Source organism: Apium graveolens, chromosome 10, assembly GCF_009905375.1.
Source record: "Apium graveolens cultivar Ventura chromosome 10, ASM990537v1, whole genome shotgun sequence".
Taxonomy (NCBI): Eukaryota; Viridiplantae; Streptophyta; class Magnoliopsida; order Apiales; family Apiaceae; genus Apium; species Apium graveolens.
The window spans coordinates 175,186,558-175,201,186 of NC_133656.1; the positions used below are offsets into that span (position 1 = coordinate 175,186,558).

Sequence of the window (14,629 nt, forward strand, 5' to 3'; positions counted from 1 at the left end):
GAGCAGAGATGAGAGGCGCTCCAAGAAATTTAACTGGCAGGGAACCTCGAGGAATACCATAAGTAGTATCAAACCAAAGCAAAAAATCCGTAGAGGCATTACAAATAAAACTAAAGCTTTTATGTATGCTTGGGGTAACGCCACTCATCGAAGAGAAGAGAGCAATGTTATCCATGATATGCTTGACTGAATCGACATTAGCATGAGCAAAAAACAAAACATCATCCGCAAAAAACAAATGAGTGATGCCCATATGTTTACCTTTGAAATGGTATTTAAAGTTAGGGGGCTTGGGTTTCAGTAAAAAAGATAGCACATTCATACATATTACATTATTGAGATATTATAACATGAAATGGAGGTATGAGTTTTATTGTCACCGCCACTTAATGTTAGGGTAAAAGAAAACTAAAATTATATTGCATCATTCATTTTACTTAAATATTGAAACTTATAAAAAGCAAAGTTTACATACACAACTAAAAGTAATGATCCTGAAAAAATCATTGGGTTGATCTCACTAAAATGATTAGTTCATTATCCTCATCATCGCCGATCCAACCAAAACATGGTTTACGCCTCATAATATCATTTGCAAGTTCACCATTTTCAACTGGTAGAACTTGATCTGACATTTCTTCAATGAGTGGAACATCCGGCTCAATGATATATTCTGTGCCTTCCTGATTTTCGGGATCATCAGTTGCCCCAGTGACATGTCTTGTGTCTTCATGATCTGGTTGATTAGTAACTTGGAGGTCACGATGAAATTCTGTGAAATTTTCTTCATCTGGGATTTCGTTAAGATCGAATTCATGCGGACGAGACTGATTACCAATATCAGTCACAGGGTTCTGCTCGGGTTCTTCTGTAACAATTGACTCGAGAATAGAATCGCTTAAGACCTTATAGCCATCCGCCTCGATAAAGCCCCAATTGTCTTTGCCGTACACCTAAATAAAAAAAGCAAATTAATACATGAAAAATCCTAAGACTCATATGCTCCTTAATATTTTCCTATAAAAAACATTAAAATTACTCATTTGCAATACAACTTTTAACCTTTTTAAAGTTCAACCATGATTTCACTTGGTGTAATAAAAGTTATATTATACTGACACGAAAGGCAAGAGACTCTCAAAGTGCGTTGTTAACTCTTTAAAAATGGTAAAAGCAAACATGATAAAGATCACATCTATAAACACTAAAATTATCGATTTAAACGATCAACGAAGTATGCTACTATCTTTTTTTGGATCAAAGTTTAATGATATCTAAAAAACACCATTAGTGTTGAAATGTACCAATCAAGTCGTCAATAAATTCAACCCCTAACACTTATAGAATGGTAGATCAATCATTTGCATGTGGCATATATAAACATAAAAATCAATAAACAGGAATACAACAAATTTATTGTCAAAAAAAGGAAAATAATTATCTAAGATTTTGAATCTATAAACAATCATATTAATTAATTAAACAACCAACATATAGTGCGCCATCGGCCATTAAAGTATACTTACAAACATTTAATATCAGCAAAGAAGAAAACTAAAATGTGTCAGCCAAACCATTTTACGATGAAGAAATCAACGATTTATAAATTGCAATCACAATACTAAAATAAAATTTAAATGAAGTTAATAATTCTAGAAAAAAATACCTTAAGAAGCTCATTAAGTTTTTTTCTTATTAAACTGTCATCAAACCCAAATATACGCATAGCATCCAAGGCAGCATCCCTCCTCATCTGGCCAACCTGTAAAAATCCTTACATGATTATGAAAATATACAAAATCAATTAATTTTTAAAAAAATGAATGTAAAAATCTGAATTTGATTACTCTTCTTCGTGCCATTAATTGTCGTTACTTGACGAATTTTTTTGTAAAGACAAAGATTATGTTTTTTTCCCTGGAATGAGATCTGAGGGGGGTGGTTTATTATTGGAAGAGTTAATAGATTGAAGTTTGGAGTGGTTGAGATTGTATGGTGGCTGGAGTGGCTGAGATTGTATGGTGGCTGGAGTGGCGGAGGATTGAGATTGTATGGTGGTATATGCCAACTTAACTTTTTATTTATAAGAAACAAATACCTTAAATACCGTATCTTTTGTTCAAAAAAGTTATATCAAATTACATATAATATACGATAAATAGAACATTCTAGTGCCTTCTCGTTGAAGTGATATATGGGCCTTCTTAACAAACAATAAAAGAATTTGGGCCTTACATTAAAAATAAATTACCAAACCCACATCACAAATGAGATTTAATAACATGAGAACCATAAAACATGTACATTATACCTTTGTATAGATTTATTGCTCAATTTAAGATATTGTATTGTTTTTAAATGTAGTTGAACTCACTTTACATTTTAAGTTAGATGATCATTTCAAAATCTCCAAAATTATAGAAAATTAAATTTAAAATTTTATAATTAGCCGCAATTAAGTCCAATTAGCTTAATAAATTTATAATTAGCCAATATTAAGGTTAATTAACAACTTATGCTCAATGACTAGCCCCGATTAGAGCTAATTAGCTGCGATTAAGGCCAATTAGCGTAATGTAGTTCATAATTAACATATTTTAAGGTTATTTAATAACTTACGCTCAATAATTAGCCCCAATTAGGGCCAATTAGCCGTGATTAAGGCTGATTAGCATAATATAGTTCATTATTGGCCTATATTAAGGTTTATTAACAACTTACACTCAATGATTAGCCTGGATTAAGGCCTATAAGCCCCGACTAGGGTCGATTATAAGCTGTCACCTTACAATTAACCTTTGTTAAGGTCAAAAGGTGATCAACGCTCGATTATTAGCCCCGATGAGGGCCAATTAATTCTATTTAGGGTATGTTATTGGCTTTTACCTTATAATTAATCTTGACGAAAGTTAGAAGATGATTAACGCTAACCATTTAGCTCCGATTAGGATAACTTAGCGTTAAATGCTTTAATTTGCCTCGTAAAGGCCCAAAAAGTGAAATATCACTTAAAAATGTATAAGTCACCGTGAATGTGTAGGTCGCTCCACACTTCATAATATGACCGAACCCAAGAAGGGACGAAACTACCCCCGAGTCATGATTAGACTATTATAACTTCCACAAAAACTCGATATGTTTTCCCGGAAGTTGGGGGGAAATGTATGGATGAAAAGTAATCCATTAAGACATAATTAATGTTGAATTAGTTATGTCCTAAAATTGACTTGTCAAACCGATGATGCCACAGACCAAAGTAGGTTGTCACGGTCATATCCCAATATGCATCTTGATAGTTCGAGCAGACTGTGATGACCACGACCTAAAGTGGTTCTACATGATAGGCCCGCCGAGCAGACCTGAGAATGAGGTCCACGATGACACCAACATCATATTCAACATGAAAACGAACTCCTCCTAGGAAGGATCTAGAATCTGCCGTCTAGGAGAGTTCTACTTATCATCTAAGTAGGAGACTTGTCCACCAAGTCCTTCTACCCTAGTCTAACACTAGACTCGACATTTATATAAAGGGCTCGATCCCTCAACTTAGAACTACGTTTTTGGATTGATTCTCTATAACACAGAGATACATAGGCATTTTGTGAGGACAACTAGTCCCAACCGCGAGAACAACCATTAAAGCTTGAAGCTCAACAACCACAACATTAATTACAATCACAACCCTTGTTTTTATTCCACAACAATATCTATATTATGAAAATATATGATTGCAATTATTTTTGAAGGCTCAAAATTATCTTTATCAAATTGAATTTTATGTTGGTATAATTGTGTGTGTATAATAAGTGGAAATGTGAACACGCATAATTTTAATGCCATAGATATTTATAAGATATAATCTTGTTATGTATTTAGACTTATACTTTTAAACATATTTCAATGACTTTTAATTTAAAGGAAAGGTCGTCTCTATCCTTACTTCTTTTATATTTACATTTATATACATATACATACATAATAATTTAAAATCAATAGTTTATTTTTGGTGTATTTTTATAACAAAAAATTAAGATTTCTTGAAACAAAATGACTTGAAGGCACGAAATAAGATAAAAAAGAATAACATGGTTATTTTTTATAATGATGATGCTTCACTAAAATTTTTGTTAGATATAATTGATGATATCACTATTTAGTGTTTTTTATCAGTATTTGTCTGTGACAAGTTGATATCAGAGTTTATGAATATATCAGAGTTTGAGAAATGATGACATCATCAGTATTTGAACATCAGCCTTTGTCATCGGTATATAGTTATATCAATATTTGTCAAGCTGAAAATCAGGAGATGATTTATACTGTCATAGAAGGATTTAATTTACAGAGATATGTTGGTATAGGTCTTTAATATTTATAGGAATCAGCTATAAGATATACACCATATTTCCATATTTAACATATCTTACATTAAATGTGTAATTGTGCTGTATATAAGCAGATATTAGGTTTAAACTACATGTCTTGATTATCGATTATATTATTCATGTAATCTAGCAGCTCTCAAGGATATATGTTCATCCTTAGAGAGAGTTTTGAAAACACTTTTAATTCATTAATATGAATACTTTTCTTCATATTTGAGTTTTAAACCTATTTGATTGTTAAAAACTATATTCACCCCCATCTACAGTATACTTATAGGCCCAAAAAATTTTATTATGTCATATTGGAAAATATGTCAAATCAAGGTGTTTCAAGAATATAAACTTAAGTTGTTTGAAGTTTGAATATTTGTAACAGTCTGATTTTTCGGATTATTATTTCCAAACACAAAACTAATAATAATATGAAATTATTAATCCTAAAATCTGTTACAAAGATCAATATTACAAGACAAAGTTAATCTACTCCAATCCTAAATTCTCGAACTTCAATGCTATCCAACTAAAATTTACACGAACTTGAAAGTTGTAAATAATGAGTTATATAACCCAGTAAGAAACCAATCAATTCAACTAATTGGGTAAATTGTCTATCAGTGCGGAAATGCATAATTGGAACTGATGTCCTTTCTTCGCCGTCTTAAATTACATTGATTTATTCCAAAACTTTCATTTCAATTCGAATTTTGTTTTTCACTATGTACGAAGATTTCCACAATCGATGGCTGAATAGTTAAAAGCCTAACTTATAATTGGCAAATTCGTAGGTTCAATTCATATTCTAGTATGCCAATGGGACCCTCCAATAAGTCTATTGGAATTGGCTCTGTATCAATGTAATCTCATTATATAGAAATAAAAAATAAGATGTCAAAAACAAGATGATTACAATATACGAAACAAACATTTTCGATGCACTTTAAATTCTTATTGGATATATACGATACCGATAACCACATAAACAACAATTACTTGAAACTCACAACTCATATCATAATCACTACAACCCTGTGATAATGATCCTAAATTTTCAGAAACAATCACTATAAATCGTTGACACGTTATTTATTCTTATTTTACAAACCACGACATAAATAAGAATTCCAAAATTATCATTTAAAAATCACATAGATACAAATACATATCACTTCAAACTTTATAATTAATTAACTTTGTTGTGCAAGACATGTCTTTACATAACAAGACTAAGTCTCTTTGATAATTCCAAGATTTAGTTGCTTTGTAATCTTATGTATCATGAAATGATGTTCTTGAGTATGTAAAATTGACAGGTAGACTAGACTGGAGTATTTTTCATTAAAAGAGCCAACAAGCTCGGAATAAATTTTTTGGAAGAAGATCAAGCCTGATCATGCCTCAGAATGATGATATACTACTTGGTGAAGAATAATGATGTGGACTGAAAAATATTCTAAGTCAAATGTCAAGAAGTCAAAGATCAAGCAATGTCGAGATGTCTATCGAGAAGTCAGAATAACTTGTAGAGAAGTTATCAACTTGTAGAAATATCATTCTACTTGTAGAGAAGTCTAAAACATGTAGAGAAGTAGAGATGTTGACAAGTCAAAGCTGCATGTAGAGATGTAGAGTTGTTGACAAGTCAAAGCTTCATGTAGAGATGTAGAGATATCGACAAATCAAAAATGCATGTAGTGGAGATGTCGACAAATCAAAATTGTTAATACTCGGTAGAGAAGTAGAGATGTCGATAAGCCAAACTGCATTTAGAGAACTGAGATATCGATAAGTCTTTCTACATATCAACATGAGACATCTCTACACAGTAATAAAGATCTCGATAACAACTCAAATTATTAAATACAATCAACTTAAAGATTCAAGATTATTAATCAACAAACTATTTTATCACTGAAATGGAAAGTCTACAAATGTAGTTTGAGGAGTGCAAGTTCAAGGGTCAAGATGAACTGGATAAAGAAGAGTGACATGCCTAGAAGATTATATGCAGATTTGTTGCACTTAAAATAAAAATAGACAAATTAGCTTTAAAAAGCGTGTTAGTCTATTTTAGTGCAATTCCTATAAACTTTGCATGTTGATCTATAAAACATATCACGGGCCCTTTGTTTAGAAGTAACAAAATCAAGTGAGTTTTGATAATTGCTTTTGTATCTTTATATTGAGTTAATTATCAATACAATTCATACTTTGTTATTCCCTAACAATACAACAAGAATTACAGAAGGGGGGGTTGAATGTAATTCTGGCTTCTTTTTAAAATTTACGAAAAATAGTTCTAACTCAATAATATATATGTGTTTGATTGGCAAAGTGCGGAATGAAAGAATTACATAAATCAAAACACAAGTCTTTAAAACTTTCTGGTGGATTTGAATGTATCCACCATATATATATATATATATATATATATATATATATATATATATATCGAGAGAACTTTGTGTAGCTCAAATAAGCTCACAGCTGCTTACAAGTATGAACACTTAAAACTTGCAGAGAAATGCTAAAGGATACAGCTTACAAATTTTTCTCTGAGAATGTATTTTCTTAGTCTAGTTCGATAGTGTTCTACTTGTTGCACTTGGTTTATATATCACCAAGTTTACATAGCAAAAAGACAAGATAATAAAACAAAACTATCAAGTCTAACTCTATGCTACTTCATTACTCTATTCCAGCATCTTTGAAAACCTTCATAGCTTGCATGAAAATGGTAATGCTTCTTTGTTCTCATTTTTCTGTTAAACAGGCTGCCACATTCCTTTTGCAAATATCCAACGCATGTGACTGTGCTGTCACTGTCAACAGATATTTGAATTGATCATCCGTCGGGTACATGCTTGTTATCCGTCGGGTTACCTTTTTGATCATCCGTCGGGTAGCTTTGTTAATCATCCATCGGGTAGCCATTTATCACTTGACTCCATTTCATTTATGCAGAATTACAAGACATTTTATATTTACATTTAATCAACCTATTCTGCACATCTACTGGTAGTCTCCATAACTCATAAGCTACTATAGAAACTATACAAAGTTGTTTGCAGAAATATGCTACATGACTTACTGTTACATAAGCTACTCACCCAATGGATATCAATTAGTCATCCGTCGGGACTATATTGAATCATCCGTCGGGACTATAATTGATCATCCGTCGGGTGCTATAAAATTCACTAAGTTAAATCTACTAAGGTGTTTTGTTTAGCTTATCATCAAGTACACAACATATTCCTAACAATCTCCCCCAATTTATGTCTACTGGAATTATAGCCATAAATTAAGAGAAACTTGATGATAACAAAACACCCAAAAAGAAAATACAGATTGAAAAATAGTAGATAAAACTAATAAGTGCTACAATATTACTGAAAGTTGAACAATGCAAAGTACACAAAGAAATTGCTCACAATTGTTATCAAGATGCTCCTCTAGTCTGAGCAGATAGATCTATTTCCTTGATTGTCTGGATTTCTTCCCAAGCCTTTCGTTGTTTTCTTCAATTTGATTCTGAAATTGTCTGTGGAATTCTAGTTCATCCTCTTATGAGAGATTTAGCATTTCCTGCATTTCCAAAAGAGTCTCATTGCTAGAGATACTCAATTGGTCCTCCATTCTGAAGAATCTTCTGACACCTTTGTCATCCATGAACTCCATTAGCCAATATGGCCTTAGATGCACTCTCTTTCCTGTAAAGGGAATGGATAGAGTTTTTGTAAGTGCATCTTTGGCTCTAATACTCCTTAGTTCCTCAATCCTCTTTAGAACTGTTCTTCTTGCAGTCATATTGTATCCAAAGTTCTTCTTGAAGGATGAGTAGACTTTAATCAGAACGGATTGGCTTTCTTGGAGAATCCTGTGAAGAGGCCATGTCATCTATTTCCCTCCCTTGTATTTGAATACCAGTCTTTTAGGAAGATGTCTGTAAGCATCAATTCCTCTTACTTCTTTCAATTCATTCAAGTAGAGATTCAAGTCTGAACCTTGATATCACAAATGTACATAAGATCTCTCTTGTTGACTGTGGGTTGGGATTTGGTTAGAGCTTTGGATTTGATAGATACAGGTTTCACTTTCTTGCTGGCTCTAGTCTTTGTCTTCTTTGTCTTGAAGATGGGTTTAGCTCAGGAATTGGTAAACTATCCCAGTCTACTGGCTCATCCTTTGGAACAATTGGTTCACCATGAATATGTCTTGTTGGATCAACCACTTTGAATTCTTCTAATACCACTGAGGGTTTTGATGTCTGAGTTGTAGTTGTAGGCTTTTTGGGAAACTGATCTTCCAATTCCTCTTCATCAAAGTTCACTTTCCTCTTGGAATGAAGTTTGTATCTAAACCTTCTTTTCTGCTGTGATTCTTCTTGCATTTTCAGATCCTTAGGTTCAGTGATTACAGTTGGTTGTACAGGAGGTTCTGTTGTAGTTTTTACAGCTTGAAGCTTGGCCAAGATAGCAACTTGTTCTTTCTTTTGCTTTTGCTTCTTAGCATCCAAAGCAGCTTGCTTCTTCTCTAGCCTGATTCTTTCTTTTTCTTCCTTCTTAGCTTCCACAAACAGTGGGTGTCAAACCTCCACACAAATCTCCTTACCATTTCTATAATTTTTGGCAATTCTTCTTTTTAATGCTGATTCAGCTGGATCCTTATAGAATGCAATAGATCTTGACAACAGTTTCTTTTTTCTGGCTTTGGTGTCTCAAACATTGTATCCATAGGATTCTTGTCTGAACTCTTAAGATAGTTCCATTTGGCCTTCATGATGAGATCTTTCTTTGGAGACTTGACATATGAAGTTTGACCCCTTTCCAGATAGTTCATACTTATATCATTCACAGAGATTTTCATTACTTTAGAGTGATGATTCAAGACTTTATTTGGCTTCTATGTTGGGCCAAATATCTTCTGGATGTTCTCATCAATTCTCTTCCAATTGATTGGACTCAATTGCTTCTTCTCAGCTGCTCTCAAATTGGCTGTTGCTTTTTTGATTAGATCTATGCTATCTTTAGCAGGTGGCTTTGTGAAAACAATTATGGACACAGTTGCTTTACTTACTTGAACATTGAGCACTTTTTTCTCCCCCTCACTTCTTGATTCCCCTTGACTGAATAAGACAATTGAGCTTTCTCCCTTAGAAGAGGTTTCTTTCTCCCCCTTTTTGTTATCAGCAAGTTGAGTAGAAGAGGAGGTTTGTGCTGCCACTAGCCTTTGAAGCAAGTCTGTTTGTTGTGCTTGATGGAGATGAATTGCTGTTAGAGAGGCTTCCATTGCTGTCATTCTGGTATCCAAGGAATTTATCTTTGTGGCAAGATCAGAATTCTTCCTGAGTTGTCTCTTAATGTCAAGTATTGTTGCTTCTGGAAGTTTAGAATCCAATCTGTCAGAAATGTCCCTCTTTATTTGATCAATTTTACCTTTGATAGAGGTGACATCCTGAGTATGTTGAAAACTTTAGATATGTTGCAATTAAAGAGAAGCAAGATGTGCTTGCAGAAGCTTCTTGGTGCTGGCATTTATTGTTGATTGAAGAGTGGAGTATGTTTGACTGATAAGTTGGATGAGTGTTGTCTTGAAATGGTGTTCATCACATTGCTTTGAGAAGGCCCATGATGGCATGCCTGAGCTGGAACTAGGGCCTACTTCTCCCCTATGTCCAATGGCCCTTTTTCACTTTCTACATCCTCACCACCAAAGAAATCTTCTGAACCACCAGTCTCATAGTCAATATCACCAGCTGCATCCTTTGCTCTTTGCATAGACTGAGTGGTGTGCACCAAATTTAGAATCCCTTCTACATTGTCATTGCCCTGTCCAGCTAGAAGTTGGTATGCTGGAACAGGGTGAGTAAATGTCTCAGCATCCAGAGAGGTAGAATCTATAACATCTTGACTTTGCTGAAATAGTCCCTCCCTATTTGCATCCTGGACATTCATTAACTCACTTGCAATGACATCCGCCCTTATATCTCATGTACCTGCATTTCTCTCATTATCTTTCTTTTCTTACATCAATGTCCCACCTTGGCTCCCCACCCTCACACCCTCACCTTCACCATCTAAGGTGGGACTCCTCTCACTCACTTTTGCCAGTCCTGAAGAAATGGACTGCAGTTGATCACTCTTTTCCTCTCCTTTTTCCTGGGAGCAACCCAGACTCTCACTCAAATCACTCCCTTCCCTCATTCCTAGGAGTGATTGCACTACTACTAAGTCTTCTACACTTGTAATAATTGATGAAATTTGAAGCTGTGCAGAGACACCCGACGGATGAGGAATATCCATCGGGTTAGTAGTTTGACTATCCGACAGATGACTGCTATTAAGCTTATCCGTCGGGATACAATCACTACTCGACGGATGAAAGATATCCATTGGGATAGAAGAAATAATTGAGTTTGGAGTGGAGACTATTGTGGACTATGTGCAGATTGATGAAAATTTTGGCACAGATGTCTCAACAGTCTCGGAAAGAAATGGCAAGTGAGCCAACAAATCATCTAGAAGATAATGCTCACTTGCTTGGATTTTTGGCTTCTCCAAGAGAGTTAAAGATGGAGAATTTGGAAGTGATGTGTTTATCATGTCAACATCCAAAGAGTGTGTGGGAGAGTTTAGTGTATCAGGTGCTTCAATTATTAGAGATTTTGGTTGTGACTCCACATTTATTGGAGCCACATCAACCTGACTTTGAGAATGTGCAGTGACTGTGTCTTTAGCACCAGTTTGCACAGTGTGTGAACCCTGTGCATCCCTAAGGGTTTTTGATTTATTCTTTCTAGTATAAGTTTGGGATGAGCTTGTGTCCCTTACCCTTTTGGCCTGTGTTCTTGGTTGAGAGCTTGTTTCAATGGTAACATCCTTTTGGGAGGATGAAACCAGAAATGAGCTAGAATCCTTATTAAGCACTGCAGTTTGTTGAGAAACTACAGTGTGGCTAGGTTGGGAATCTCTCACCTCTTCATCCTTATTCTTAGGGCTTCTTTGATTTTCACCCTATCCCTCACCTTTCTTACCCACCTTCACACTCCCCTATTTAGGTTTGGTGGTTTTTACAACTGATTTCTTTTGAAAGAAATCAGAGGGGGCTTTCTTAGTTTTGGATTTTGAAATTTTTGTTGGTTTGGTAGCTTGGGTAGGCAACTGCTGGGTCATTGACACAGTTGCCATAGCTACACTAGAAAGCAAAGAAATTTGTGAGGTTGGAAGAGTGGAGACCGAAGAAATTACCTCACTTACCTGAGGTCCCTCCATTACCGGAAAGTAAAATAGGGGAACCTCCTTGTGATGGTTTGCTCTGTTTAAATCTGCAATTATCCTTCTTTCTTGAACCCAACAATTCAGCTTGTTGGTTGGGTTCTCAATTACAATTTCTTCAACAAGATGGTTAGCAAGCATCATGAAAAATCTAGCATAATAGACACTTCTACCTCTCTTATTGACCTCTCCTAACTTAAGGCCTAACTCAAACAAAATTAAATCACTGAAATTGAAGTATTTATCATTAACTAGCATGTAAAGCATGTTAAACATATAGATGTTTATAGAATCAGAGTTACTAATTTTACCAGAAAACACCTTAGTTACTACATCACACAAATAACTTCATTCCTTCCTAAGACCCAACCTTCTAATTTCACTTTATTTAGAAGTAGTGAGTGCATAGCCCATGGAATTAAGCATATTAACAATGTCAGTGTCTGTGTGTGAGGCAATTACAGTATTATCAGGAATCTTGAAGCATTCTTTAATAACATCACTATTTATGCAAAATTGCTTACCTTTCAAAGTGAATGTGATGGTTTTGTCTGTTGAGTTGTACACTGCAGTTGTCCATATCTCTTCAACAACCTCACAGTAAATGGTGGGTGATTCCAGCATGGCATAGTTGAGTTTGCAGTTCTTCACAAAATCCATCATTTTGTGATTGTCACCAGACTATTGAATCTCCTTGTTCACCAAAGCTGAGAAGTTATTTTTCTCATAGATATAACCAGTTTAAGACATGATTTTCACTACAGGTGCCATTGTTAGAGATTTGGAATTTGCAGAGAGAGAGAGAGAGTTTGCTTTTGAGAAGAAAGAAATTAGAGCAATTGAATCTTGACAATGATAAAAGAAATGAATAAAAGTGAAATTGCTTTTATACTATCTCAGAAAATAACTGTCAAAAATAATAAAGTAAAATAAAGTGACCAATAAAAATTGCCCAAAATAGCCATTTAAAAAATAAACTGTAAAAATTCCGTCACTTATCCGTCATGTTATGCTTACAAACTGTAAGTATACTCGATGGATAATGTTCAGAGAATTAACGGCTAGGATTGAGATAATTCGACGGATGAGGATAAATCAGTTATCCGTCGAGTTATAAAATGTTAGGTCACACACACTCAAATCGAACTTAAAGAACTTGAGTAACAGAAAACAATCTTTATTGAAACAATAAACTCTGTTACAATATAGAACTGTTACCTCTCAGTGATGAACAAATATCACGAGAGCTGCTAGGGTTATATATAATAATAACTTCGATAATGATAACTCTTATAGTGTAAACCCTATGCCTGTGTTTATATACTACACAGTTACAAGATAATCGCTAATTGATATGGAATATAATTCTGCTTCCTAAAATATATCAATCAGATATCTTCTATTCCAAGTATTCCATTCTTCACGGAATTCCTTCTTCATGCATAACTCTTCTTATGTTTTATCTCTATCTTCTTTCCTTTAATCAGCTACTGTCCTTATCTGATTGTCCTTCAGCACTTAAGTTCTGATATCTATCTTCTGATGATTATCTCCTGATAATATAAGTACTAATATCCTTAAGTCCTGACTTCCAGTATAAGTACTGATCAACAGTTAAGTACTGATCTATCCTGTTCACACAAGATCTGAAAGCTAAACATAAAACATATTAGCCATGACATTACCAAATATATCTAACAATCTCCCCCAACTTGTAAATTAACAAAATATACAAGTTAAACAGATATTTGATGATGTCAAAAACATTAAGTACAAATGCATGAGAAATAGACTAGATAACTACAACTTACAGTCCTTAAAGTTTTACCACTTTCAACTTCTGATAACAACTTCAATCTGTATAAATATCAGAATTTAAGCAGTTGTAGATCTTCGACTTGGCTTCATTAACTTCTGATCTCTCTGATGTCAGGAGTTGTTCTGAGATAGTTCTTCAACAAACATTTCTCAGCATATCTTAGTTCATCAATCATTCTCCTTTTAACACCTTTAAGCTCTGCAGTATCTTCACCAGTTTGAAAGATTGCAGCTCTGAGATCATTAATCTTTTCTTTCCTTAACTCCTGGTCTAGTCTTATGACATAAGCTTTGTCAGACTCAAGATTGAATTCAAGTCCCTTAATACCAAGATACGTTCTGATCTGTGCAGTATTAGGCTTCATATCAACAATATCCCCATTATGATCTCTGTACTTTGGAACATATCTCCTGTCAGACTTAACAGAATAAAGCCTTTTCTATCTCTGAATCTGTTCTTTTAAGTAGTTTGCAGCAGTCTCTGTTATTCTGTCATCCACTTGAAGTAAGAAAAGTACATGCTCCAATTCTTCAAAATACTTCAAAGGAATGGCATTTTGTCTTATATGATAAACCCTACCATCTGTCATGAAATACAACATGATGTATTCTTTCAAGTAGGTATGGTAAACCATCTGTACAGATTCTAGTTGATTCAATCTCTCAGGAGTTGCTCCAATACCTGGTTCACTCAAGGAAGTTGGATCATCGGTAGTGTTGTGTACTCTTCTTTCATCAGCACTTCCCAATCCAGTTTTATCTCTAGCTTCCTTTCCAGTAACTACTCTTGCTTCAAAACCACTTGGAGTAGTCTTCAAAGATTGAGTCTGTTTTGCTTTAGTGAATCCTGGTAGGAGTGTTTTAGATCTATTTTCTGATATCAAGTTAACTTGAGCACTGTCAGAGGTTACTTGCTTCTTCTGAATATCAGAACTTACAATTTCTTGACTCTGAATAACTTGAGCCATGTCAGAGGTTGTTTTAAGAACTTTTCTTGAAGTCAGAGCAAGATCATCTTTTCCATCAGTAATTTCTTCTTCCTCAGGAGGTACATAAGGCTTGATAGGTTCACCAACCTTTTCTTTACCCTTGGATCTTGGATCTATCTATGGTTCTGATCTAGTCAAAGTTTCTTCAGTATGTATCCTT

At 34.3% G+C, this 14,629-nt stretch overlaps 1 protein-coding gene across 1 annotated transcript; it reads right to left on the reverse strand.

Annotated features, from left to right (window-relative positions):
* Positions 1 to 427: 427 nt before the first annotated feature.
* Positions 428 to 2,080, reverse strand: LOC141688898 (uncharacterized). The gene is made up of 3 exons (XM_074493042.1): positions 1,848 to 2,080; positions 1,667 to 1,762; positions 428 to 953 (listed from the first exon to the last, which is right to left on the reverse strand). The coding sequence occupies exons 1-3, from the start codon at positions 1,860 to 1,862 to the stop codon at positions 504 to 506; spliced, it is 561 nt and encodes a 186-aa protein (XP_074349143.1). The 5' UTR covers positions 1,863 to 2,080; the 3' UTR covers positions 428 to 503.
* Positions 2,081 to 14,629: the final 12,549 nt, after the last annotated feature.